Here is a 23,751-nt window from a genome sequence, read left to right as displayed (position 1 = left end):
TGTGGCTTAGTTTAGTTAAAATTTTCTCCAGAAATTTTTATTATGCTCATTTATAAATAGAGGATTTACCCCTAGAATCAGAAGTTCCATATTGACCATATTTGGAATGGTCATGAATATTAATGAGCTCTGCTCTGACACTCCCACAGCTCTCTCTCTCTCTCTCTCTCTCTCTCTCTCTCTTTCTCTCACTCTCTCTCTCAATTAAACTAAATTAAAATTATTTTATTTAATTATTGCTTAATTGGCATGCCAAATGTTACAAATGTACTGCCAAAGTATTTAGAAAGTTTACATTAAAAAAGAACATACATATATAACAAAAAAACATAGTAAACACAGTAAAGTAGTAATACTATATATGATTAAATAAAAAGTATAAATAATTGATCATATTATTCAATATCATATTATTATTCAATATATTACATTATTCATATATATATATCAATGCTCCCTCTCTCTCTCTGTTTCTTTCTCATGTACTCAAATAAATGCATGCAAAATAATCATACTTTATTTATCAAAGAATATTTTAACAAACTGAAAAGATGCCTTCGTAAATCTTCTCAACTTCAGTGGAGGATTTTTATTTTAGCATGGAGTAAGTGACAGCTTTAATCCACCAAAATAAACCTGGTGTGAACCAAAGATGTGGACTGACAGCTGGCTGATAACTTCTCCTTGCACTCCAGACACACTGCATCTTTTAAACTCCTCTTTTAAACATTGTTTATTATGAGAGTACAGTGTACGTACACTAAAGTCCCTTTAGTCTTAGACATGATGCAAAAGCAATGCATTTGGCTTCTGTCCTGGTTGCTTGAAAAAAAATGTAAAAGCATGGTGCTGTGGGCTTTACTCTTTCTGCCTCTCCCACACTCATAGGAAGTTTTAGGGGTGTCACAATTAATTGTTTCTTCGGTGCACTGCGATGCAAACATGGACAATTCAGTATCGGTTCAGTAATAGATCATAACCGGTTATCATGTACTGATGTCATTTATCTCATTTGCGCTTTGTAGCTTATTAGGTTAAGGGAGGTGAGGGGGAGTAAATAAAACACTCCAACTACTTAAAATGGCAGAAACTCTGCACAATTCACTGCGTGAGTGTTTGCGGGAGAGTCTATCACTGAAACTGAAGTTACAGCAGAAGCCCCTGTTTCACTGCTATTGAGAAACTGAAAGTAAACTCTCCTTCTCTCTCCCTCTATCAGTGTTTATCATTGGTGAAAAGGGCCAGAGCCAATCACAGCCCTTTCTTTAGAGCGCGTGACCAATCATAGGGGTGTAAGAACTTGCTTGACAAGGCTCAGAAAGTGAACGGGATATTTACATTTGTTTATTGGTTATAAATGCTCATGTTGTTCTGTGCATGTACTTGAGTTTTTAAAGGTATAGTTCATATATTGTTACTAGGCAACAGAGGCATGAATATTCAAAGTCGCGACGAAAAGTGAAACTGAAATGCATGCAGTCATCTTGATCGCTATGGTATTTCTATGTAGAAATATTCATAGCACTTTTGTGTTTTGTCATTTCAATAAAAATATAACATTTAGAATGAAATATACTCATATTTAGGAAAAATTCAGGTTATACATAGATTATATATTATAGATCAGTGGGCCTTATTTTAAAAAAATATATATTAAATTACAAAAATTTTAAACGGTCAAAATGACTGCCTCAGTAGTTCTAGAGTCAAGAGTCATTTTAATAATGCATCTCAATACCATGTGTAAACGGAGTTGAACTAGACTAAAGTGAACGTACCTTTGGACCAATGATGATGAGGATCACTAATGGGTTCTGACTGTGCCATTCTGTAAGAGAAAAGATCAATGCATTTGGTTGAACACATTACTCTCATTGACAAATAATGTTTCATAAAGAGCTGTGAATTTCCAGAACACCAATACCTGAAAATGCTTTAACAAGATACAGAGGATCTTTAACTCGTCTGAGTCCACACACCAGCAGAAAAACTTCTCGATTTTCCACTTGTTTGCTACACACACCTATAATAAAAGACAAATAATTGAGGCACATTAAGCCATTATTTTTGGACATTTGTATTTTGTGTTAAAGTTGTTACAATTCCAATTCTTTACACTGACTTTCAATCTTATATTAGAAATCCATTAAAGTTTCTGCTTAAAACACCCATCAGATTATTTATTATACCATTCAGAATGTTGGTATTTTCTGCTTTGAAAACAAGTTAGTTGTTTTTGTTGCCTGTGCCTTGTCCTACGTGTCTGTCAGTGTGTCTAAAATTAGATAAACAGCACAGCGACAGACATGAAGGAAGCAGATCTCATTTAACGTTTGTGAGAAATACTACAGTAAGAACTTTCCCCAATGATTATTTGAAGTATTTGTTGTGGAGTTAATTCAAGCCTTTCTGTAATGAGTCACACCCAATGTCGTTACAAAGTTCACGCACAAACACAAATACAGACACACACACACAGCACGTGCGTTTAACTTTGCACTGTTTTTGCATGGCAAATATGACAGGATACAAGTTAATATCCACTGCTGAATGGATATCTGTTATGTTAATGTACAAAAAAAAGCTGAGTTAACATTCACAAACCGGGATTGAAGCGTCTTTTTTTATAATTGTACTGACATGCGGCTGTGGTGATAAAGATGGTAAAATCGCTGTAATTCTTTACAAACATGCATGATTTTAAAAACGTTTTAAACTTGTAAAACTCATTCTTGATCACATTTGATGATGATTGATGATCACAGAGAGCTGAACAGATCTTTTAATCCCAGTTGCTTTGTGCATGTCCTGTCTTGTTGATATGATTATACGTGTTACTATGGAGACATGTTAATACATGGCTGTCAATCAATTCAGTGGCCGGTGAAACCACGCTCCTATGTCAAGTTGTGATCGGCCTCAAAATGGGAGGGATTTGGATCCTATTTTAACGTCAGGAGATTTAAAAAAAAGAGAATTATTGTGTTTCTGTCACTCCAATATGACTGCGGACACACTATACCTACACAGTTCTGTCCAAACAGCTTACAAAAAATTATTTTCATCATAGGTGCCCTTTAATAAAAATAACATTTTCAACCTTTTTAGGGTTAGATCAAGGTGCCGTTATGCAATTCAAAAACATAAATAAATAGGGAAAATAAATAAAATATTAAAGCTGCAAGCAGCGATGAAAGGGACCTTGCACCCAGGCTCACCGCCGCCCGGTGGCCTCAGGATGACAGAGAAGAGTGAATAATATTAATTTAAGCTTATATTTATAAAAAACTGAGAAAATCACAGATTTATGCCAAACTTCCTCCTGTCAGCAGGTGGCACTATGAATGTGACTCAATATTGGCATGTAGATGTCTTCAGGAGAGGAATCTCATTGAATATGTGAATTTTCAGGCAGATCGGACATTGTGTGGTTGAGTTATAAGTGCTTCCGGTTCCATGGCGAACCACTGAGGTTCGTCATGCCGCCACGGACACGCTCTTCAGCAAAAAATCTAGATCTTCATATTATATCATTGCTAGAGCTTTCAGATAACACAACCCAAATTTGGTGCTGATACGATAAAATTTGTAGGAGGAGTTTCTTACACTGTGAAACATGTCATTTCCTGTTGTCAGCAGGTGGCGCTATAACTGTAACTGGATATTGGTATGTAAATATGTTCAGGTCAGGTCTGTTATCAAACATGTAATTTTGAGGCAGATCGGACAATGCATGCCTGAGTTATAACAACTTCCTGTTTTGTGGCGAATTGCCAAAGTTTGAGAGGCCGCCACAGACAACTCCTTAGACGAAAACTCTAGATCTTCCCAATTTAACATCGCCAAGGCTTTTAGATGACAAAAGCCAATTTTGGTGTTGATCCAATTAAATCCCTAGGAGGGGTTTGTTAAAATACAACGCCTGGAAATACCAAAAAATGCAAAACTCAGCAAAGGAAGTTAAAAATATCTGACTTCCTGGTGGGTTTGAGATTTCGCTCCAAAAGACTTTTTTGTAGATTTGGGTATGTTTGAGGTGTGTGCCAATTTTTGTATGTGTGCATGAATTGTAGCTCAGGGGCCAGTCCATCAAAAGTGCATAGGTGGCGGCGCTGTCCAGTCATTTTGCCACGCCGACTTCCGAAACCCATAACAAACTTCTGGGGTGTATGCAAAGTTTCGTGAGTTTTCGGGCATGTTTACACCCTCAAAATCGCTATTCATTGTTCAGAATAAGAAGAAGAAGAAGAAGAAGGAGAAGAAGAAGAAGAAAAAAACGGAGCAATTATTATTAATATATATACATGGTTTCCGCTACATTCATTCTGCCATGGCAGGGCGCCACACCAAAATTCATCCCGCCATGGCTACATTACATAGCTTTTCATTCAAAACATTTAGTCATTGTTGTTGTTTTTTAATCACAGGTTATAATCGCACCAAAACGCATTAAAAGTAAGTGAATTATAACAGCGCAAGCTTTGCAGTAACTGTAGTAGAGCTGTGCTTATTTGTTTAACCCTTTAAGGTGATGTACTGACTGACTGACAGGTGCGTGATGCTAGCAAACACGACATAGTTTTAAATTAAGATGAATACAGTCTCCATAATTATACTTTATTTATAGATAAAGGTCTGTGGTTCTACATACAATGACTTTATCTTGCTGAAGTTTATGGTCGTTTCATTTTACTTCAGGATGCATTAATGCTGCTCTGTAGGTCTATAGGAGACATTCATAAATATTCCTATAATCTTATAAATGTTGGAGACATACTCACTACATAAATGCGCTAAATCGCACTTCAGCAGTGTTTATTTGAGAGCGCACAAGAAGATCTGCTCTTGAGCAGCGTATATTTAAGGGTGTGCAAGGAGTTTTGTGCGCGAGCAGAGGAAATCAGTGCGCAAGGAAAGAGATTTGCATAAGCTCGTATTACATAAATCCGATCTCAACTTATACTTCACTTATACTGACATTTCTCCATTTGTCACTGAAATAATGCCGTAGGTAGTTGGTAGATTTGTGTAAAAGACCTGCCGCCACAGCTGGAAAAAATCCTAGTGGAAACACTGTGTGTGTGTGTATATATATATATATATATATATATATATATATATATATATATATATATATATATATATATATATATATATATATATATATAAATAAATACAACTTTCAATATGATTGAGGGTAATTGTTGGTCAATTTCACAGTTTCTTCAGTTCTTGCAGTTCAAACTTCATTCACAGTTTGAGCCTGATGAACATATGCATCTTAGTTGAGATTCCGTTTTCAGACAGTATCATGTAAAATACTACAGTTTGTGTGGAAGTCTAAAAATGTATAAAATAATACATTATACTAATTCTAAATTAGCTGTAGCTGGACAAAAGACACAAGGAGTCTATTACCAGAAAACAACTTACGAATTCCCACCACCGATTCCCTGTAAACAGGGTCAAAAGTGCCTGAAGTTAAAGAAACACACAACTATATGTGGAGAGAAACTGCTGATCCTGAATCAGATGGCTAAGCATTTCTAAAAAAAAAAAAAAAAAAAAAATGTAATGTGGCATAAATCAATGCATACATGCTGTACCTCCATCTGTAATGAGGCTAATCCATCAAACAAGGTCACAGAGATGTCAGAAACACAATGAGTGCAAAACTGACTGCATGCTCAAAGTAGCGTGCGTGAAGAGTACTTTATCAATATAGCATATATAAATAGTAAGTGTGTCACTGCATATATCGCATTGATGACAGCATACACAAGAATAACAGCCACATTTATATCTATTAGTTGGCTTAATGTGTAACTTGGACTCCAAGAATCACTGAGCAACATCAGAATAGTTATTTTTTTTTTAATATAATAATTTTCAAAAATTATTTCCCCTGACCTATAAATGACTACATGATTTTAGACAAAAAAAAAGTACAGCAAAGTACTGTTTAAACAAGAAAAAATACCCAAATCATAAGTCATCCTAATGATTTGAACAATTATTCACTTATAATGTCATACGCATACAAATGAAATATCGATTTAAGTGCTGGACGAAATTAATAATATATACACTCACATGCTACCATGTCCACGTGACAGTCATATCTTGTTTTGTCACTAGCTGGTATCTGTGGGAATGTTCAATCCAAATCTGTTCTTTACCCTAGATCATCCCTAGTTTTAATTCCACCTATTCCAGATTATCCACAAAAATATGAGCACTAGAATACGCATGATGTTTGCTCTGGGTCAGTGCAGGTTTGTAAACACTTATGTAAAGATGATCAGAAGTGGTGTGAAATAAACACTTCCATTGTTTTGATATAAGGTTAATGATATTATCTCATGCTTTACCCAACTCTTATTGACTGTATCCACTTTTTCTGTCCTAAAAGTCTGTCTTTTTAAAGTTTGTTAGCTTGTACAAACTTAGTTCTGAGCTTTAAGCTTGTTTAATGTGCACTCACACAGCAGCTTTAGCCATTGTTGTTTTTTGTATGACAAAAATGACAAGGAAGGCTGCATCCCACAATACAAAGTAAATGTAGAGGGTTAGAATGACACCCCACCCTGTGGTGCAGGCGTGGCCTAAATGTGCTCCGTGTCTATTGGTGTTAATCTTTCACCTGGCGGCAAATTCCTTAATTGTCTGACAAACCCTATTTAAATGGCTTATATTACTTCCGATTAACTCATCCCAAGGCTCGGTTGCTCACTCCAAAACATTTTAAAAGCTACGGAGGTTTGAGCTACTGATATGCAGACAACTGTACAGAGAGAGCAAGAGAGGGATTGGTAGAAAGAGAGAGAGAGAGCAGAGACTGTCTCAGAAAATGGTGGAGATGGAGGAGCATTTCCTTTGAACATTACCACAACATTAGATCCACATAATTCTCTAATTTCCAGATATCTACACCATATTTTACATCTCTAACAAAAATAGAAAAATCAAGGCATATCTTTAAAAGAGACATCTATTCTGATATCATGAGCAGAACAATATATGTATTAGCCAAAACTAGCCAGAAACGTTTAGTATGATTTACCATCAGACATTTTTTTAAAATGGTTGTGTTCCTTTTTTTAGAGTGCATGTAAACATCTAAATGTCGACTGTACTTAAGTTGTATATAAGTATACTTGGATTAGTATAAAACATAAATACAAGCATCTACAGTAACATTAAGTTAACATGGTATGCTTAACACCAGTTTAGTTGCACACAAGCACTACTTTCAGGCTAAACCAACTAAAGTGTATTACATAAAATTAGTTGGTCCAATTTACCAATTCTTATTCTTTCACACTTCCTTATTGACCATATTTGCAATAGTCATGAATATTAATCAGCTCTGCTCTGATGCTCTACATTTTAACCATCTGCATGTATGTGGAGTTTTATTAATTATAATTTCCTCTTTCAATATAGTTTTAATAATCATATTAGTATGATAGTGTTATATTTTGTTTTTATTTGTGTATGTATTTATCAAAATGGTTGATATTGTGTGTGTGTGTGTGTGTGTGTGTATGAATATAATTAAGTCACGCCAACAAAGCTTTCAGAGCAATAGAGCATCAGAGCAGAGCTGATTAATATTCATATATTCATGACTATTGCAAATATGGTCAATTAGGAACTGTGGAAGAATAATAATTGGTAAATTGGACCAAGTCATTTTATGTAATATGCTTTAGTTGGTTTAGCCTGAAAGTAGTGCTTGTGTGCAACTAAACTGGTGTTAAGCATACCATGTTAACTTAATGTTACTGTAGATGCTTGTATTTATGTTATATACTAATCCAAGTACACTTATTTACAACTTAAGTACAGTTGAAACCAGAAGTTTTCATACACTCTAAAAAAAGGAACATAATCATTTTTTTTTAAATGTCTGATGGTAAATCATACTAAACGTTTACTATTTTAGGTCCGTTAGGATTACCTAAATGATTGACATTTGCTAAATGCCAGAATAATAAGAGAATTCTTTTTTTTGAGAATTTTTTATTAATTTCTAGACAATCAAAAATTTATGTACATTTCCTTGGTATTTTTTAGCTTTTCTTTTAAACCGTGTAACTTTGGTTAAATGTTTTGTGTATCCTTCCACAAGCTTCTCATAACAGTTTGAAGGAATTTCGGCCCATTCCTCTTGACAGAATTGGTGTAACTGAGTCAGATTTGTTAGGTGTCTTGCGCGCACAAGCTTTTTCAACTCTGCCCACAAAATTTCTATAGGATTGAGGTCAGGGCTTTGTGATGGCCACTCCAAAACATTCACTCTGTTGTCCTTAAAGCACATTTTAACTAATTTGGCAGTATGCTTGGGGTCATGGTCTGTTTGGAAGACCCATTTGTGGCCAAGTTTTATTTCCTGGCTGATGTCTTGAGATGTTGCTTTAGTATTTCCACATAATGTTCTTTCTTCATGATGTCAAGATGCCATCTATGCTGTGAAGTGGACAGTGGCAGCAAAACAGCCCCACACCTTGATGCTGCCGCCCCCATACTTCACAGTTGGGATTGTGTTCCTTGACTTGTAAGCTTTCCCCTTTGTCCTCCAAATGTAACACTGGTCATTATGGCCAAACAGTTCAATCTTAGTTCTATCAGACCACAGGACATGTCTTCAAAAATTTGTGTTTTTCCCAGTGTAAATTAGCAAATTGTAATCTGGCTTTTTTGTTGATTTTCCTATGTTGTCACACAAGGAAGCAGTGCGTTTAAGGTTTTCCCTAAATATTAATCTACAGTTGTGTCTCCAATTAACTCAAATGTTGTCAATTAGCCAGAAATTATCAGAAACTTCCAAAACCTTGACACCATCATCTGAGCTTTTTTCAGAGGCATAATAATCTTATTGTATGTAAACTTTTGACTTTCAAGAAAAGTTATAACAATTTCTCAAAAAAATATCTCTCATTATTCTGCTATTAAGCATAGCATAAACAAATTTGATAATCCTAACTTACCTAAAAGAGAAAAAGTTTAGTCACATTAAAATCTGAATTTTTTTTAATGGTTATGTGCCTTTTTATACAGTGTGTGTAAACTTCTGGTTTCAACTGTATATACCTTAGTTCTTAACATATACAGAACAGTCAATGTGCATTTTAAAAGTATTTTGACAACATTACAAATACAACAAAGTCTTAAATATGCAATTATTCTCTCCACAATAATCACATAATGTAATGACATTAAACATATATATTAAACAATGACTAACTTCAAATTGCTTGCAATGACACTGGAAGTACTCCAAGAAACTTTAGGTATAATTAAAATGGGCTAAAATTGCAACGAATGAAAAAGAATTAGGCCTCAAGATTGGACTGTTGTGATTGGAAAGTTGCCTGGTCTGACAAATGTCTTGTGTGTCACGTCAATGGTTGAGTGCATATAAATGTATGGCAATTACTAACAGAGGCTCTGCCATCTGGATAAACTGCTGGGCAACACAAGCCTACAGAAATTTTATACTATGAGTGATGCTGTGGGTGATTAAACCTTGTTATCTCAACAGCACAATCTCCGATAGCTATCAGGTGTCTGAATATTGTTGTGGACCAAATTAATGGCAACAGTACAATACACCACACCAGACTGCTAAAACCATTAAGGACATTTCAAGAAAAAAATAAGATGAATTCCTGTTAATATCTTGGCTCAAAAATTCACCTACTCAATTAAACATATCTTTCACTTAGAAAAGCAGGTTCATACTGCATCACCTCATCTCAGCAATGTATAGGAATTGAAGGAACTGATGCTACCTGATTTCATAAAGAATCTACTGCCATCTCAGGTTCTACTGGTTATTAAATGTAATAGATGTATATACCAGCAGTTATTGTGGGTTTTGGTTCTTTTGAAAATCTAAATTTTGAAATAACTAAATTAATTTCACAACTTAGAGTGTTCACTATACAATAAGAGTTAAGCATTCAATATCCCCACAGTATACATTTCAGATAATCTTAAAAAGATTAGCTTTAGAACAGTGACAGTGACAAAAGCTGTTTTGAAAAATGTTACTGCATGTCCACCAATGTGTTCAAATAGTCGTCAAACACGGGTATATTAATTTAAAACTGTTGGTTTCATTTTCAAAGATGATACAGCAGCTTAAGGGGTAAAATCTAGTTTCTCTCGGTTTCTCTCAATGTTTCCTTCGTATAAATTACAGAAATCAATGTTTCTCCAGGTCAAAAAACTAATAAAGAATTCATACATTTGTGCATTTTTGCAAAACAAAACAATAAAATAAATGCTGCAAATATTGCAAAAACATACCGCATAATATTCCAGCCTGATCTCACGAGAAAACGCAAGTATTTTACATTTTGTCAGTTTAGTGGCTAATTCGTTCTAATTCGTACGTGTTTAGTCGTACGAAATTGTACAATTTTAAAAAGAAGGTGTGGCACCCAACCCCACCACTAAATCCAACCGTCATTGGGGGATGACCAAATCGTACTAAATTGTAAGAATGAGACCATACGAATTCATACGAATTAGCCACAAAATCAAAAAGTTACAAATTGCGTGAGATGGTGTTGAATAGTTTTATTCATTCATTAATTCATTTTTCTTTGGCTCAGTCCCTTATTGATCAGGGGTCGCCACAGTGAAATGAACCACCATCTATTCTGGCAAGTTTTAGGCAGCAGATGCTCTTCTGCGGAGTCAATCTAGGGCCAAAATAAAAGAAAGTTTTGCAAAAAAAAAAAAAAAAAAAAAAAACATTTATTGAGCAAAAAAATAAATAAATAAAAATCTCCAAAAATCACAAAGCGAAAATTAATTTGAGAAATAAAAACTATTTTTTTATAACAAAAATAAAGAACTGCAAAGGTAAAAATAGGTTTTGAGAAATAAAAACAAAATATGCAAAAAAAAAAAAAAAAAAAAAAAAAAAAGAACTGCAGTTGCAATAAAAAAAAAAAGTATATATATATATATATATATATATATATATATATATATATATATATATATATATATATATATATATATATATATATATATATGCACAACATTGCCTTTACAAAACCCATCCAGTCAATTGCAATGCTCATTTTGATTGCTTTTTAGTCGACCGTGAACGTTTTAACTCCTTATCAAATCAGGGCCACAAAGTGAAACGCGCAGAAACATGAAGTGCAAAGAGAAAACAGCAAAGCAAACTTACGGTGGACTAAAAAGCAAATCAAAATGAGCATTGCAATTGACTGGACGGGTTTTGTAAAGGCAATGCATTAAAATTAACGTTTTGCTAATTTCAATTTTATTTCTCAAAACTTAATTTTTCCTTGCCTTCTTTATTTAAGTTCTTTATTTTTGTTAGCAAATTTAGTTTTTATTTCTCAATTTATTTTCGATTTTTGGAGATTTACATTTATTTATTGCTCAATACTTTATTTTTTGTTTGCAAAACTTTCTTTTATTTAGCAAGTCTATATGGCTCTGGCAAGTATATATGGCTCTAGATATTCCACCTGCAACCCAGTACTGCAAAATAATCTTTTAATCGGAAAAAAAATTCAAATTTTTTGTATTTTCGTTGAATCTTGGAGGGACTGATATGCAATGCATATGAGTCATTTACATCAAAATCTAAAAGTACACAGTACTTTCAAGTGTAGCTTCTTCAAAAATATTTTATCAATAAATTTTAGGCTCCATGATATTAAAGGTTTAGAAAATCTATCTTTATATTTACAAGGCTTTATTCTGTCATTTCAGCAGGTAAAGCTAGAGAACATTTGCCTGAGGACAAGTCATAAATGAAATGAACCATGAACCCTAACCGTGAGCTAGTCTTTCGGATCCAAACAATCCACACGCAAGCTGCTTAAAGTTGAGCATTGTTGCTTTTAGCAGAAATTGCTGGCTTTTGCTTTAGTATTCATTGATGAGGTTAGTTTTGGCAAGGCTAAGGCTAGTCATAGGTCAGTATGAGGACAGCTTCCACTCTTAGACATAGGACATAGTAAGGGAAGGTCAAAGAGGTTTATGCGATGTGAGGTAAAGCTCTGGGATTAGATGACTGATGTACATGCTTACAATGTTTTAACTCTCAGACAAGGTCTCTTGAGTGAATTTTTTACTAGGATAAAGAAATACATGGATGGATCTCACCCCATCTAACCCATACTTGATTAAATCACAATGTAACTCACAAAAGCTACCCTTTGTGGAAACTTCTAAAAAGGGATGTTAATATTCACACCCCCGGTTTCTCTCTCTCGCTCTCGCTCATATTATGTAAGAGAGTTAAAATGCAAAAACAAAAATGTAGTCTGGAATCTTCTCATCACCTCTGTTTAGGTTTAGTAATATCACTTTTATGGCAAAGAATAAGTAAATTGTATTGCCTTTGATGTGAAATAACAAACACAGGAGGCTGAAAAAAACTATATCAAGCGTTCACAGTGTGGCTAATGATTTCAAATATTTGTAAATATAATAGTTTTAATAACTCGTTTCCAATAACTGATTTCTTTTATCTCAGCCATGATGACAGTCAATAATATTTTACTAGATATTTTTAAAGACATTATTATTCAGCTTAAAGTGTAATTTAAAGGCATGACTAGGTTAACTAGGTTTTGTAGGTTCGGTAGGCAATCAAAAAACAAATAATGTTTAGGGTGGCTAATAATATTGACCTTAAAATGGTTTAAAATAAGTAAAAACTTAAGTAAAACAAATAGAAATTAAAATAAATTGAATTAAAAAAAAAAAAAAATATATATATATATATATATATATATAGATACACACACACGGTTGAAGTCATAATTATTAGCCCCTCTGAATTATTAGCACCGTTTATTTTTTTTCCCCAATTTCTGTTTAACGGAAAGATTTTTTTTTCAACACATTCATCATTTCTAATAACTAATTTATTTTATCTTTGTCATGATGACAGTAAAACATATTTTACTAGATATGTTTCAAGACACTTAAAGTGAAATTTAAAGGCTTAACTAGGTTAATTAGGTTAACTAGGCAATTTAGGGTAATTAGGCAAGTTGTTGTATAACGATGGATTGCTCTGTAGACTATCTGGGAAAATGATCAAATTAAGTAAATTTGAACATTAACACAATTTCAGTTCAGTAACAGAAAAGGACTGCAGCTGTTTAAACTGAAAGATTTACCCTTCACTACTGATGCCAGAAGTAATGAAGGATCCTATAGCTTGAAAAAAAAATGTCAAAGTGGTAACTAGAATACTAATGCCTAAAATGATTCCGAGGGGTCCTGAACAAGTATCCATATGCATCAAAATTTCAACTTCTTAACCTAAATTTATCCTCAACTGAATTGAGTTGAAAAACAGGGAACTGCAATATGCAATATGTTTTTATGCTTGCTTCGATTGACATCCTGGGTTTACATTAACAGCATTGACATTACCAAAAGGAACCAAACTCTGACCTCAAAACAACCTGAATGGACACCAAGTGCTATTATAAAAATACTGAAAAACATCCTTTTTTTGAAAATTGTTGCCTGCAATGCAGTATGTAGCACTATAGAGCTGCTCCATTACATTTCTTATTCATAAAGATCTGCACAAGACTGTACAATGCCTCAGTATGGTTTAGCTTTGCTTTTAACTGTGGGTTAAAACTCACTCCTTGAGTAGTTTCTTAAGACAAAAACAGACTTCAGATGTTCAAACACAAAAGTACACTTCATCACATCTGTCTGGCCTGTATATAAAACGAACATAGGACATCAACGAAAGCTTAGTGTCAGTTAATGTGCATCATGGGAAAACATTTTCAAACATCCAAATCCAAAACTACCTTAAATCATCCAGGGACAGGAGGGTTCATCAAAAGTTTATAAAAACAATTGAAAAAAAAAAAGATGCACATAAACAATTCAAAATAAACTACAGCAGAATTCAGTAACATTACAGAAATGAAGTACATCTGAAGTAAATCTACAGCTGTACTCAGGCTGATTTGTGCTTGATTACACCACATAATCCCATGTCATCGGAGAGTTTGACTGCACATCCAGTTCTGTAATTCTGATCAGACATATGACGGGAAAAAAAATGAGAAGAATCAATTAAGGAAACATTTTTCTTTTCTATTTTTTACTCTGCGATTAATATGTTCTACTTTGAAGCAGTAGGACCTTTATCCTCAAATGGAACCATCATGCTTATTTATTTAATTATTTTATTTACTTGCTTGCTTACCTGTTTACTTGCTTACCTGCTTGCTTGCTTGCTTACCTGTTTGCTCGGGGTCTGTTCTTCGTACCTCCCTTAAAAGATTTGACAGATCTTGGATCTTTTGATCTTGATAACTGATCTCTGGCTAATTTGGTTCTTTAAACAAGTTTGTGAATCAGATTAAAATGTCTGGATAAACTGACCTGAGATCTCTGCATGTTGTGAAGGACAGATCTATCAATCCTCAAAATCATGATCAGCAATGCAACGATTGGCTGACGACACAGCAGCGTAATGACATCATCTGATTAATATTTAATTATCCATGTGGGCAAAATTACATCTAATGTGTATTAAACGGTTTGTTAAATTTGATACGCGATAACTTTCCACATTTATTGTGGACTACAGGCTTTACAATTTGATGTATTTAGCAATTTATTTAGTTTTACAGTTAGAGAGGTTTAATGTAGCCGGATTCTTAAACAGTGTAAAGAATAACTGATGTTTAAATTCATTTTGAATCAAAAAAGCATTTTGATATTGGTAAAAGTGTCTGCAACTTTTGTGAATCATCAAATCACCATCATATTAACTGTCAAAACATGTACATGACTGCATAATACATAATCCTATTAAAAAAAAAAAAAAAAAAGATGTATGTTGTGCATTATACTCAAATTGTACTAAAGCGATTGTACGCGTTTGTATCTAAAAAGTTCATTAATACATTTCCTTCTTGAGCCACCAGATGGCAGTCTGTGTACTATTATTTCAGAGTGCAGATTGCATAAGTTTTATTAATATATATTTTTTATTTTTTTATTTTTTTAATATATATATATATATATATATATATATATATATATATATATATAGAGAGAGAGAGAGAGAGAGAGAGAGAGAGAGAGAGAGAGAGAGAGAGAGAGAGAGAGAGAGAGAGAGAGAGAGAGAGAGAGAGAGAGTTAAAAATATATTTACTATTTCCCCAAGTGTATATAACTACTACTGTAAGAAAATATCAGCATTCGGTACATACTTTCAGTATTACCTTTACTTGAACTGACCTGATCTAATCCTGTTTATATTAAATAAGCCTGCTCCCGAACAAGTTTGAGCTACCAGAACTGTTGCTATGACAACAACTCTCAGATGAGTTTTGAAGAATGAAACGATCCTGGATCGTGTCAAATAGTCAGCTAACTGAGAGATCCACGTACGAAGAACAGACGCCTGCCTGCCTGCCTGCCTGCCTGCCTGCCTGCCTGCCTGCCGAACGAACCAGGAAAGCCCCATTCAGATACAATATCTCTTCTACCAGGGAGTTCTGGTCAGGAAGAGCAGCATAGGACAGAGTTAAAGAAAAATACATATGACAACACATAGACACACACAAAAATAATACAAACCATGGTCAATTATTAAAACATGGGTACTGTTCTCTGTAAAAATTCCACACAATTGCTTCATGTTGCCTCAACTTAACAGATTTTACAAATTTAAGTAAACTGAATATAAAACTATTAAGTTGTCCCAACAAACACCAATAATTTTGTTAAATCAGCCCATTTTAAATAAGTAATTTGAACAAGCAGCAAAAATATAGTTTTTGAGTGTTCTTGACCAGTTTTTCTCAACCATGTTCCTGGAGGACCACCAGCTCTGCACATTTTCCATGTCTCCTTAACCAAACACACCTGATTCAGATCAATAGCAGAGACTGAAAGACATGTAATGGGTGTGACAGACAAAGGAGACATCCAAAACATGCAGTGTTGTTGAGCCTCCAGGATGGTGGTTGAGAAACACTGTTCTAGACAGACTTTTAAATATTTTTAAATATAGCAATAAATAGTACAGATATCATATGTAGTACATCTTGAAGCTCATTCCATACATATCAAGCATTAGAGAATGCAGATCGACCCAACTCTGTATTAAAAAATGGCATCTTAAGTAAGAGTGTGTGCTTTATGATGGATCTAAAAAAGTATGTGGGTCTGAACCAGCTCTGTCACTGCAGCAGTGTTTGAATGTGAGCAGATGATCAAACAGATATACAGATATCAAACGTGATGTGTGATTTCAAAGGCTCTGCTGCACTAGGCTTCAGTCTAAATGTTTACCTAAAGAAAGTAACAGCACGACTAATAACTGCACTGAAAATAGTTCAGTAGAGAGATTAGCCTTCGCTGGCAGACGCTGCAAAGACTTCACTCCACCGTGTGGCTGCAGGGGAAATAGCTTTCAAGAAACTCTGAATACACAAGAAAATGAAATATTCATGGTGCTTACATTTGTTTACATAGTATTATGAAATGCTGGTTTTATGAAAGCTTGCATTGCAATTTATTTTAAAACATATTTAGGAAATGTTGAAGAATACACTAATGAGAATCCAACAGAAATCAATACAGTCTCAAAATGTAAATGTATTGGGAACAATGAGCTATATATGCAAGATTTCAAAGTATAAAGACCTAATACTATATCGAAGAAACATCTCCGTTATATTTATTCATTTATTAACTTGCCTTTGGCTTAGTCTCTGATCTCAATTACAATTTAAAATAAAAGATTAAGTGTTAAATAACATTGATCCAAACCATTTGAAATATCGGTACACTTTAAGTCACAGTTCACAATATTAACAACCTATTAACTGGTAGCTTAATAAACTACTAATTAGCTATTTAGTAATTGTTATTAAGGTAGAAGTTGGGTTTAGGTTTTGGGCAGGATTAGGTATGCAGAATAAGATCATACTTTATTTCTACTAATGAACAGTATAATAGGCAGGTAATAAGCCAGCCGTTAATAGCATGAATTGTGACCTCAACTAAAGTTTAACGAAATATATTTTACTGTAAATTATTAAATCAATCAATAAATAATTAAAAGACAAAATCATAACGTTTGTTTGATAGACTTTTTTTTATCATTATGAACTTGATCATGACAAGTACAGGTCATACAGGTCATACTTTTTTCATAAAACATTTTTTTTATTTCTTTTAACAATGATAGAACATTATTTCACCCATATTTTTAAAAGTAGACTATAAAATCATATGAAATTACTTAAAATATATAAAATTATAATTATAAAATATATAAAATCATAATTATAAAATATATAAAATCTTTGTTTACGTATACTCCAAAAAGTATCGTCTTTGACCAATTTCCCTTTAATTGTCACTATTCTACATGTGGGACGTTTGCATTACTTAATAACTTTTTGTCTAAACCTGAACCTGACAATTGGTTAGTGGTTTAAAACTGGAACTATACCACAATTCTATAACGTTGTCATTCAGGCCGCTCGTGTACTGTATGACCGTACCAAATTGAATTTCTGTCAAGTCAAATTTATGTTAAAAGCTTCTTTTGAGCTTTTATAATCATGTTTGTCATATTGTATGTCCTTACTCTAAAAATATGTTTTCTTTTGTAATAGAGCCTAACATTGTGTACAAGTAACTAGACTGCTTTACTTTGTGTCCAGCAAGCAGAACGGTTTTTGAAAGTGCAAATTATGTTTCTGAAATTTTAAAAGAAATGTCTGAATGAAGTAAATTTATGTTTTTGCTATCAGAGAGTTACATTTTTGTTAGCAGAAAGCTGCTAGGCAACACAGACATTTATATTCAAAGGCACACACTGAAATAAAGTAGCAGACACTGAAATCCATGCTGTCAATTTGACTATTTTGGTCATTACTCATTCATTCATTTTCTATTCGGCTTAGTCCCTTTATTAATCAGAGGTTGCCACAGCCAACTTATCTAGCATATGTTTTACACAGTGGATGCCCTTCCAGCCGCAACCCATCACTGGGAAACACCCATACACTCTCATTCACACACATACACTACGGCCGATTTAGTTTATTCAATTCACCTACACCTCGTGTCTTTGGACTGTGGGGGAAACCGGAGAACCCAGAGGAAACCCACGCGAACATGGGGGGGAACATGCAAACTCCACACATAAATGCCAACTGACCCAGCCGGGACTCGAACCAGCTTGCTTCGAGGTGACAGTGCTAACCACTGAGCCACTGTGTTGCTCCGAAATATCTTTTACTGTAAATAAAAAAATTTAATAATTGAAAAACAAAACCATAAAAAAAAAATTTTAGAAATAAGTTTTTCATCATTAGGATTAACATAAAAATGATCTTGACTTGTACTTATAATTTAATAAGTACAGGTCAGAATAAATCTAGTTACTTTTAACAAATACGGAATATCATTTCACCCATATTTTGAAAAATAGTCAACAAAATAATCTAAAATTACTTTTGTAAAGTTTATTTGATGAATACTACAAAATGTGAAGTCCTGTTATTGACCAATAACCTCCTTACTGTCACTATCTTACAGGTGGGACATTTCCATTTCATTACATTGTTGTCTAAACCTGAACAAACTGTCAGGGGGTTAACACCGGAACTATCAGAATTCTATAAGTATAAGAATGGCCATGGCAATCATTCTGACCGTTCATGAACTGTGTGACTGTACCAAATTGAATTTCTGTCAGGTCATATTTACATTTGAAGCTTCTATTATGTTTTTAGAATCAAGTTTTTGAATGTCTGTCATCATATTTTATGACGTCACTACTTTAAAAATCTGATATTTTTTTGTAATACAGTCTATAATTGTGTATAAGTAGGCCCACACGAAATCTGCGTGCTCAGAAATTTGCATTTCCACAGATTTTTAGCCCATCATTGAGTCTATGTATTTACTTGTGTAAATGTGTGTAAATTTATATTTACTCAGTTTTTAAATTATTTCACTAATATTATTGTGATATAATAATAGTTTTTTTTATTTATTTGCATGTAAACATTAAATAAACGTTAAAAGGGTATTATTTTTCAAAAAATTCTCTGCATAAATAGCAAAAAATGTCAGTAGTTCTATGTAAGAGTAACCTGACAGTCTTACTCTGTGTCCAGCAAGCAGGAGAGTTTTTTGAAAGTGAAATTATGCATTTAAAGTTTTAAAAGACATGTCAGAATGAAGTGTTTTTGAAGTTATGTTTTTTCTATCAGAAAGTTACATCTAAAGTATGTTAGCAAAAAGTTGCTAGGCATCACAGGCTTTTCTATTCAAAGGCACATGTTGGAAATAAAGTAGATCTGTTGTCAGTTTGATCATTCTGGCCATTCAAGATAGAAATACTTTTGTGTTTTGGTATTTTGATAAAACATCAATGTTCAAATGAAATATACACATATTTAGGAAAAGTGAGGGTACTATAGTCACATGGGTTTTATTTTGAACAAAGTTATTAAATAACAAAATTTAAAAACAGTCAAAATGGCTGCCGCTGTAGCTCTTGAGTTAAACAAAATGCTTCTTTATATAATTTTAATTAATGTCAATTACAGGAGATTTTTGACACTCGATGGTAAATCTATAATTGTATAAATCTGATTAAATCTCATTTACTGCATTATTTGCATCTGTCTTTGTAAAACCCTGATGTGTTCATTTGCAGGCTCCTTGCATGCTGTGAATTGCAAAGTTTTTCCCACAGTAACTTTAACTTTGAAGTAAGTCCATAAATGCCTTTGGTCGTGTTCCCTAATCTAGTGTTAGAGGATTTGTGCACGAGAGTGGTTTACGGCGGATTACAGCTTTCCTCAAACAAGACAGCAGGGGGAAACTGTTCTCCACTTCACTATAAACAACCAGCGTTTAAAAATCACTCTTGTCCTTTTATTTATTTTTTGACCTTTGATTGATGGATGGATAAATGTTTTTTACTATATATTATTTTATCTGTTATTATCACATTTCTCCTTCAAGCAGTGGCTAAACTGTAGAAAAGCTCATCTCTCCATAGGATCAGTGAATGCTCTGACAACTTCTCTTATATGCAATTCAGAGGAAAATATAATTACCGCAGGATGGATTACACCTCAAAAGCAACCAAGCGGGTTTTGCCCATATCTGTGAATTCAGCAGCAGACAACTGTCTTTTTTTTTGCTGTTTCAGATCTAAGTGTTCACATGAAAGGAAAAAAGGAGGATATAAACAAACAGTCACTGAAGGTGGGGAGACAAACTAAAGGCAAATAAAGGCAAGAACAGCACACCTCTCCAGAGGGAGGAGAATATTCATCTTCATGTGCCACTGAAACTGATTTGGACAAACTGTTAGCTGTGTTTCGCAAAACATGTCTTCCTCATCTCTTTTCTCCATGAGTTTACAGGGTTTTTTCCCCTAAACTAGACTCTGATCATAATAAGTGGCTTGAAAATAAACTTTGGTAACACTTTAGTTTGGGTCACAATTTACGGTATTAACAAATTATGACACTTGTAGCTTAATTGAAGTAACAGACGAATGATGTGTGTGGAAATGGCGTGGGAAAATAATACGCTTGCACTTCATTGTGCTCCATTTCGACCATGTTTTAATCTTTTGTTTTTATGTATGACTTTTCTAATCAAATCAAATTAACTCAAAATCAAATCGAATCAAATAAAATGACTAATTAGCCGTTTATTAATAGTTAGTAAAATAGAAGTTGGGCTTTGATTTTGAGTAGGATTAGGGATGCAGAATAAGATCATACATTATAACGACTAATGAACTGTTAATATCTTAATAATAGACAGATGATAAGCCAGTAGTCGATAATATGAATTAGGACCTAAACTAAAAAGTGTTATTCAAATTTTTATGTAAATGATTCTAGATGATGTGACTTATTTTTTTTGTCTGAAAAATGTCTTAGTTAAATGTGCCTTTATTAATAGGCAGCTATAACTCCTTATTTTAAAGCTGTAATTCCCATATTTTATATTTTAAAGCTATTTATCTTATTTTATTTGGAGTGCAACAGTTCAAGATTAATCTAAGATCTAACATTAATCTATAAAAAACATTGTACAGTTGCACCACTTCTTTTTCTCACTGTGTCCACAGCTTTATCATGTCTCTTGTAACCGCTAAACATTTTAATCACAAAAGCATGTCAGTAAACAGCTCTATAAAAGTCAGAAAACACTTTAGTTAAACATTTAGAAAAAGGATCTGTATAAACATAACAGTCAACAGTATAAACTATCTACAGAAGTGTTTTTTACATTATCCTTTTTTTTTTTTAATTATGGCCACCAATCTACTCTTCAGTGCAACTTATTTTGGCTGACAGCAGCCATAAAGTAAAATATTGATTATTATGGTGGCATTAGATCTTATGTGAAATCTGGTGCTATAGGTCCTGTTTATACCTGGTCACTTCATGCATTTTTTTTTTCTGATCAGATACCTACAACTTGTGTAAAAGTTCCCATTTATATTTGGCCACATAAGAGATGTGTCTCCACTAAACTGAATTAAATCTGATCTTCAAATCCTGCATTATATGCAAATTTAACTATAGGTTAGGTCAACTAAAGTGTCAGATATGCCACAATTTATTTACTTATTGTTTTAGAAAAGCTACACATGTTATTCGGCAAACAAATGATTTCATATGCATGAGGCTTTGTACTTCACTTGTGTTCCAGAAAAACATCATTACAAGCGTACAAGGAGAGCTCTACAATTACAGTCATTATAGTCTAAATATAAATCCTATTTTTGTCATACTGATAAGCACAAGACATCATTCAAAACTGTTAAGGGTTTTCATTTGAGTATAACCCACTCTCTCAAACACACTGAAATTCCCTGAAATACCAGCCTGATCTCATGAGAAAACGCAAGTATTTTACGTTTTGTCAGTTTAGTGGCTAATTCGTACAATCTCGTACGATTTCAGTCGTACATAAATGTATGATTTTAAAAAGGAGGTGTGGTACCCAACCCCACCCCTAAACCCAACCGTCATTGGGTGATGAGCAAACGTACTAAATTGTACGAATTAGATTGTACGAATTGATGCTAATTAGCCACTAAATCAAAAGGTTACGAATTGCCGTGAGATTGTGTTGGAAATACTCAAACCAGCCAGCTGACACAATCAACCACAACATATTCAAAATCACTTATCTTCAATATTCTTGGCTTAAAGGGATGGTTCACCAAAAAAAAAAGAAAAAAGAAAATTGTCTCATTTACCAACCCTTTACTTGTTTCTTTATTCACAAAAGAAACACAAAAGAAGATGTTTTGAAGAAAGCTAAAGCCCTGTAACCATTGACTTCCATGGTATTAATTTTTCCTACTATTTCCTACTATTATGTCTGTCACTATTATGTCTTCCTTTTTTTTTAAATTCTTTAATAACCCGTTTTAACAGAATTTAATCTGTTTTTATCTGTTATTTATATATTATTTTCTTTGTTGTTTTATTTTCTTATACTTAATTCTTTAATTCCTGTTTATGTAAAGCACTTTGAATTCTTGTGTATGAAATGAGCTATATAAATAAACTTGCCCTGTCTTAAAAATACTGTTAGTGTTCAACAGAAGAAAAGAAACTCATAAAGGTTTGGGGGTGTCCACTTGAGGATGCGTAAATAGTGAGAAAGTGCTCTATTTTAACGATCTAGGAGCAAAGTGCATGGCATAAAAGCATTAACGGCGTGTCCGAATCGACTTGCCATTTTAAGGAGGGAAAAATACAGTTTGAGCCCCAGCGCATGGTCTAACAGGGTTGTGCTTATTCTCTTAATGAGTTACTGGTGTGTTTTGAACATAACGAGCATTATACCAATCAGAGTTTCATCTCCCATTCCCTTTGAGAGTCAGTTACGTCGCGCCATGGCGCATTTGCTATTTGCATGTCGGACTTTGCAAATGTAAAAACTGAATGCTTCACTCAGGGGCGTTGCTAGACATAAAGCTCTACTGGGGCACAGCTCCCTCTCCAAAAAATATGTATATATATAATTATAAATAAATAACAGTATTATTGTTATTATACAATTATTATTCTAAATAAATAACAGAAATTAATCCTAAATGTAACTGGAAAACAATCTAAAGACACAACTGGAGTGATGCTAAGATAATTTAAGAAATCTTTTGCATGAATATTAATTTTATTAGAATGAAATTCTATAGACAATTCGATAGAATACAAAAAATATGTATTGTAGAATTATCTGTTGTGTGTTGTCTTGACTCATGGCCGAGAATTAGGTTTATTTAGTCTTACCTCCCTGACTCGTCATCCCTCCATTTTGCTTCATACTAAAACAATCTGTGAGGAGCCATGCTTAGTCTAAATAAGATCAACATCATATTAGTAAAACTTCGTTTTGTCGACTTGCAAAGCTCACTGCGTGCCGACACCTCCGCATTAAAGACTGTTACGGCAGTTTCACAATGCATGAGCAGCACGGCTATTTTTTCGCCATGCATGCTCACAACCGGACCGGGAGCATAGCAGCGTGTCAGCGTCAAGCAGGAGCGGTGCGTGAGGCACGCAGGTATGTTTTTTTTTCTGCGCACATGCTCAGTTTGCTTTTTGATTAAACTACATTGTTTTCAGCAGCGTTGGTTCGGTTGCTAATAGAGACTTACGTCTTTATTCTGGGATTACCACT

General features: G+C 33.7%; 1 protein-coding gene across 1 annotated transcript in view; it reads right to left on the bottom strand.

Moving 5' to 3' along the window:
- The window catches only part of glt1d1 (glycosyltransferase 1 domain containing 1), an 82,335-nt gene that overhangs the window by 34,269 nt on the left and 24,315 nt on the right, over window positions 1-23,751 (bottom strand). The window contains exons 7-8 of the mRNA XM_056463263.1: window positions 1,925-2,023; window positions 1,779-1,828 (exon numbers count right to left, since the gene is read on the bottom strand). Of these exons, the coding sequence (XP_056319238.1) occupies window positions 1,779-1,828; window positions 1,925-2,023 (149 nt within the window). The remainder of the gene's footprint in view (window positions 1-1,778; window positions 1,829-1,924; window positions 2,024-23,751) is intronic.

Source organism: Danio aesculapii, chromosome 8 (assembly GCF_903798145.1).
Source record: "Danio aesculapii chromosome 8, fDanAes4.1, whole genome shotgun sequence".
NCBI lineage: Eukaryota > Metazoa > Chordata > Actinopteri > Cypriniformes > Danionidae > Danio > Danio aesculapii.
This window is presented reverse-complemented; position numbering and strand designations above follow the sequence as displayed.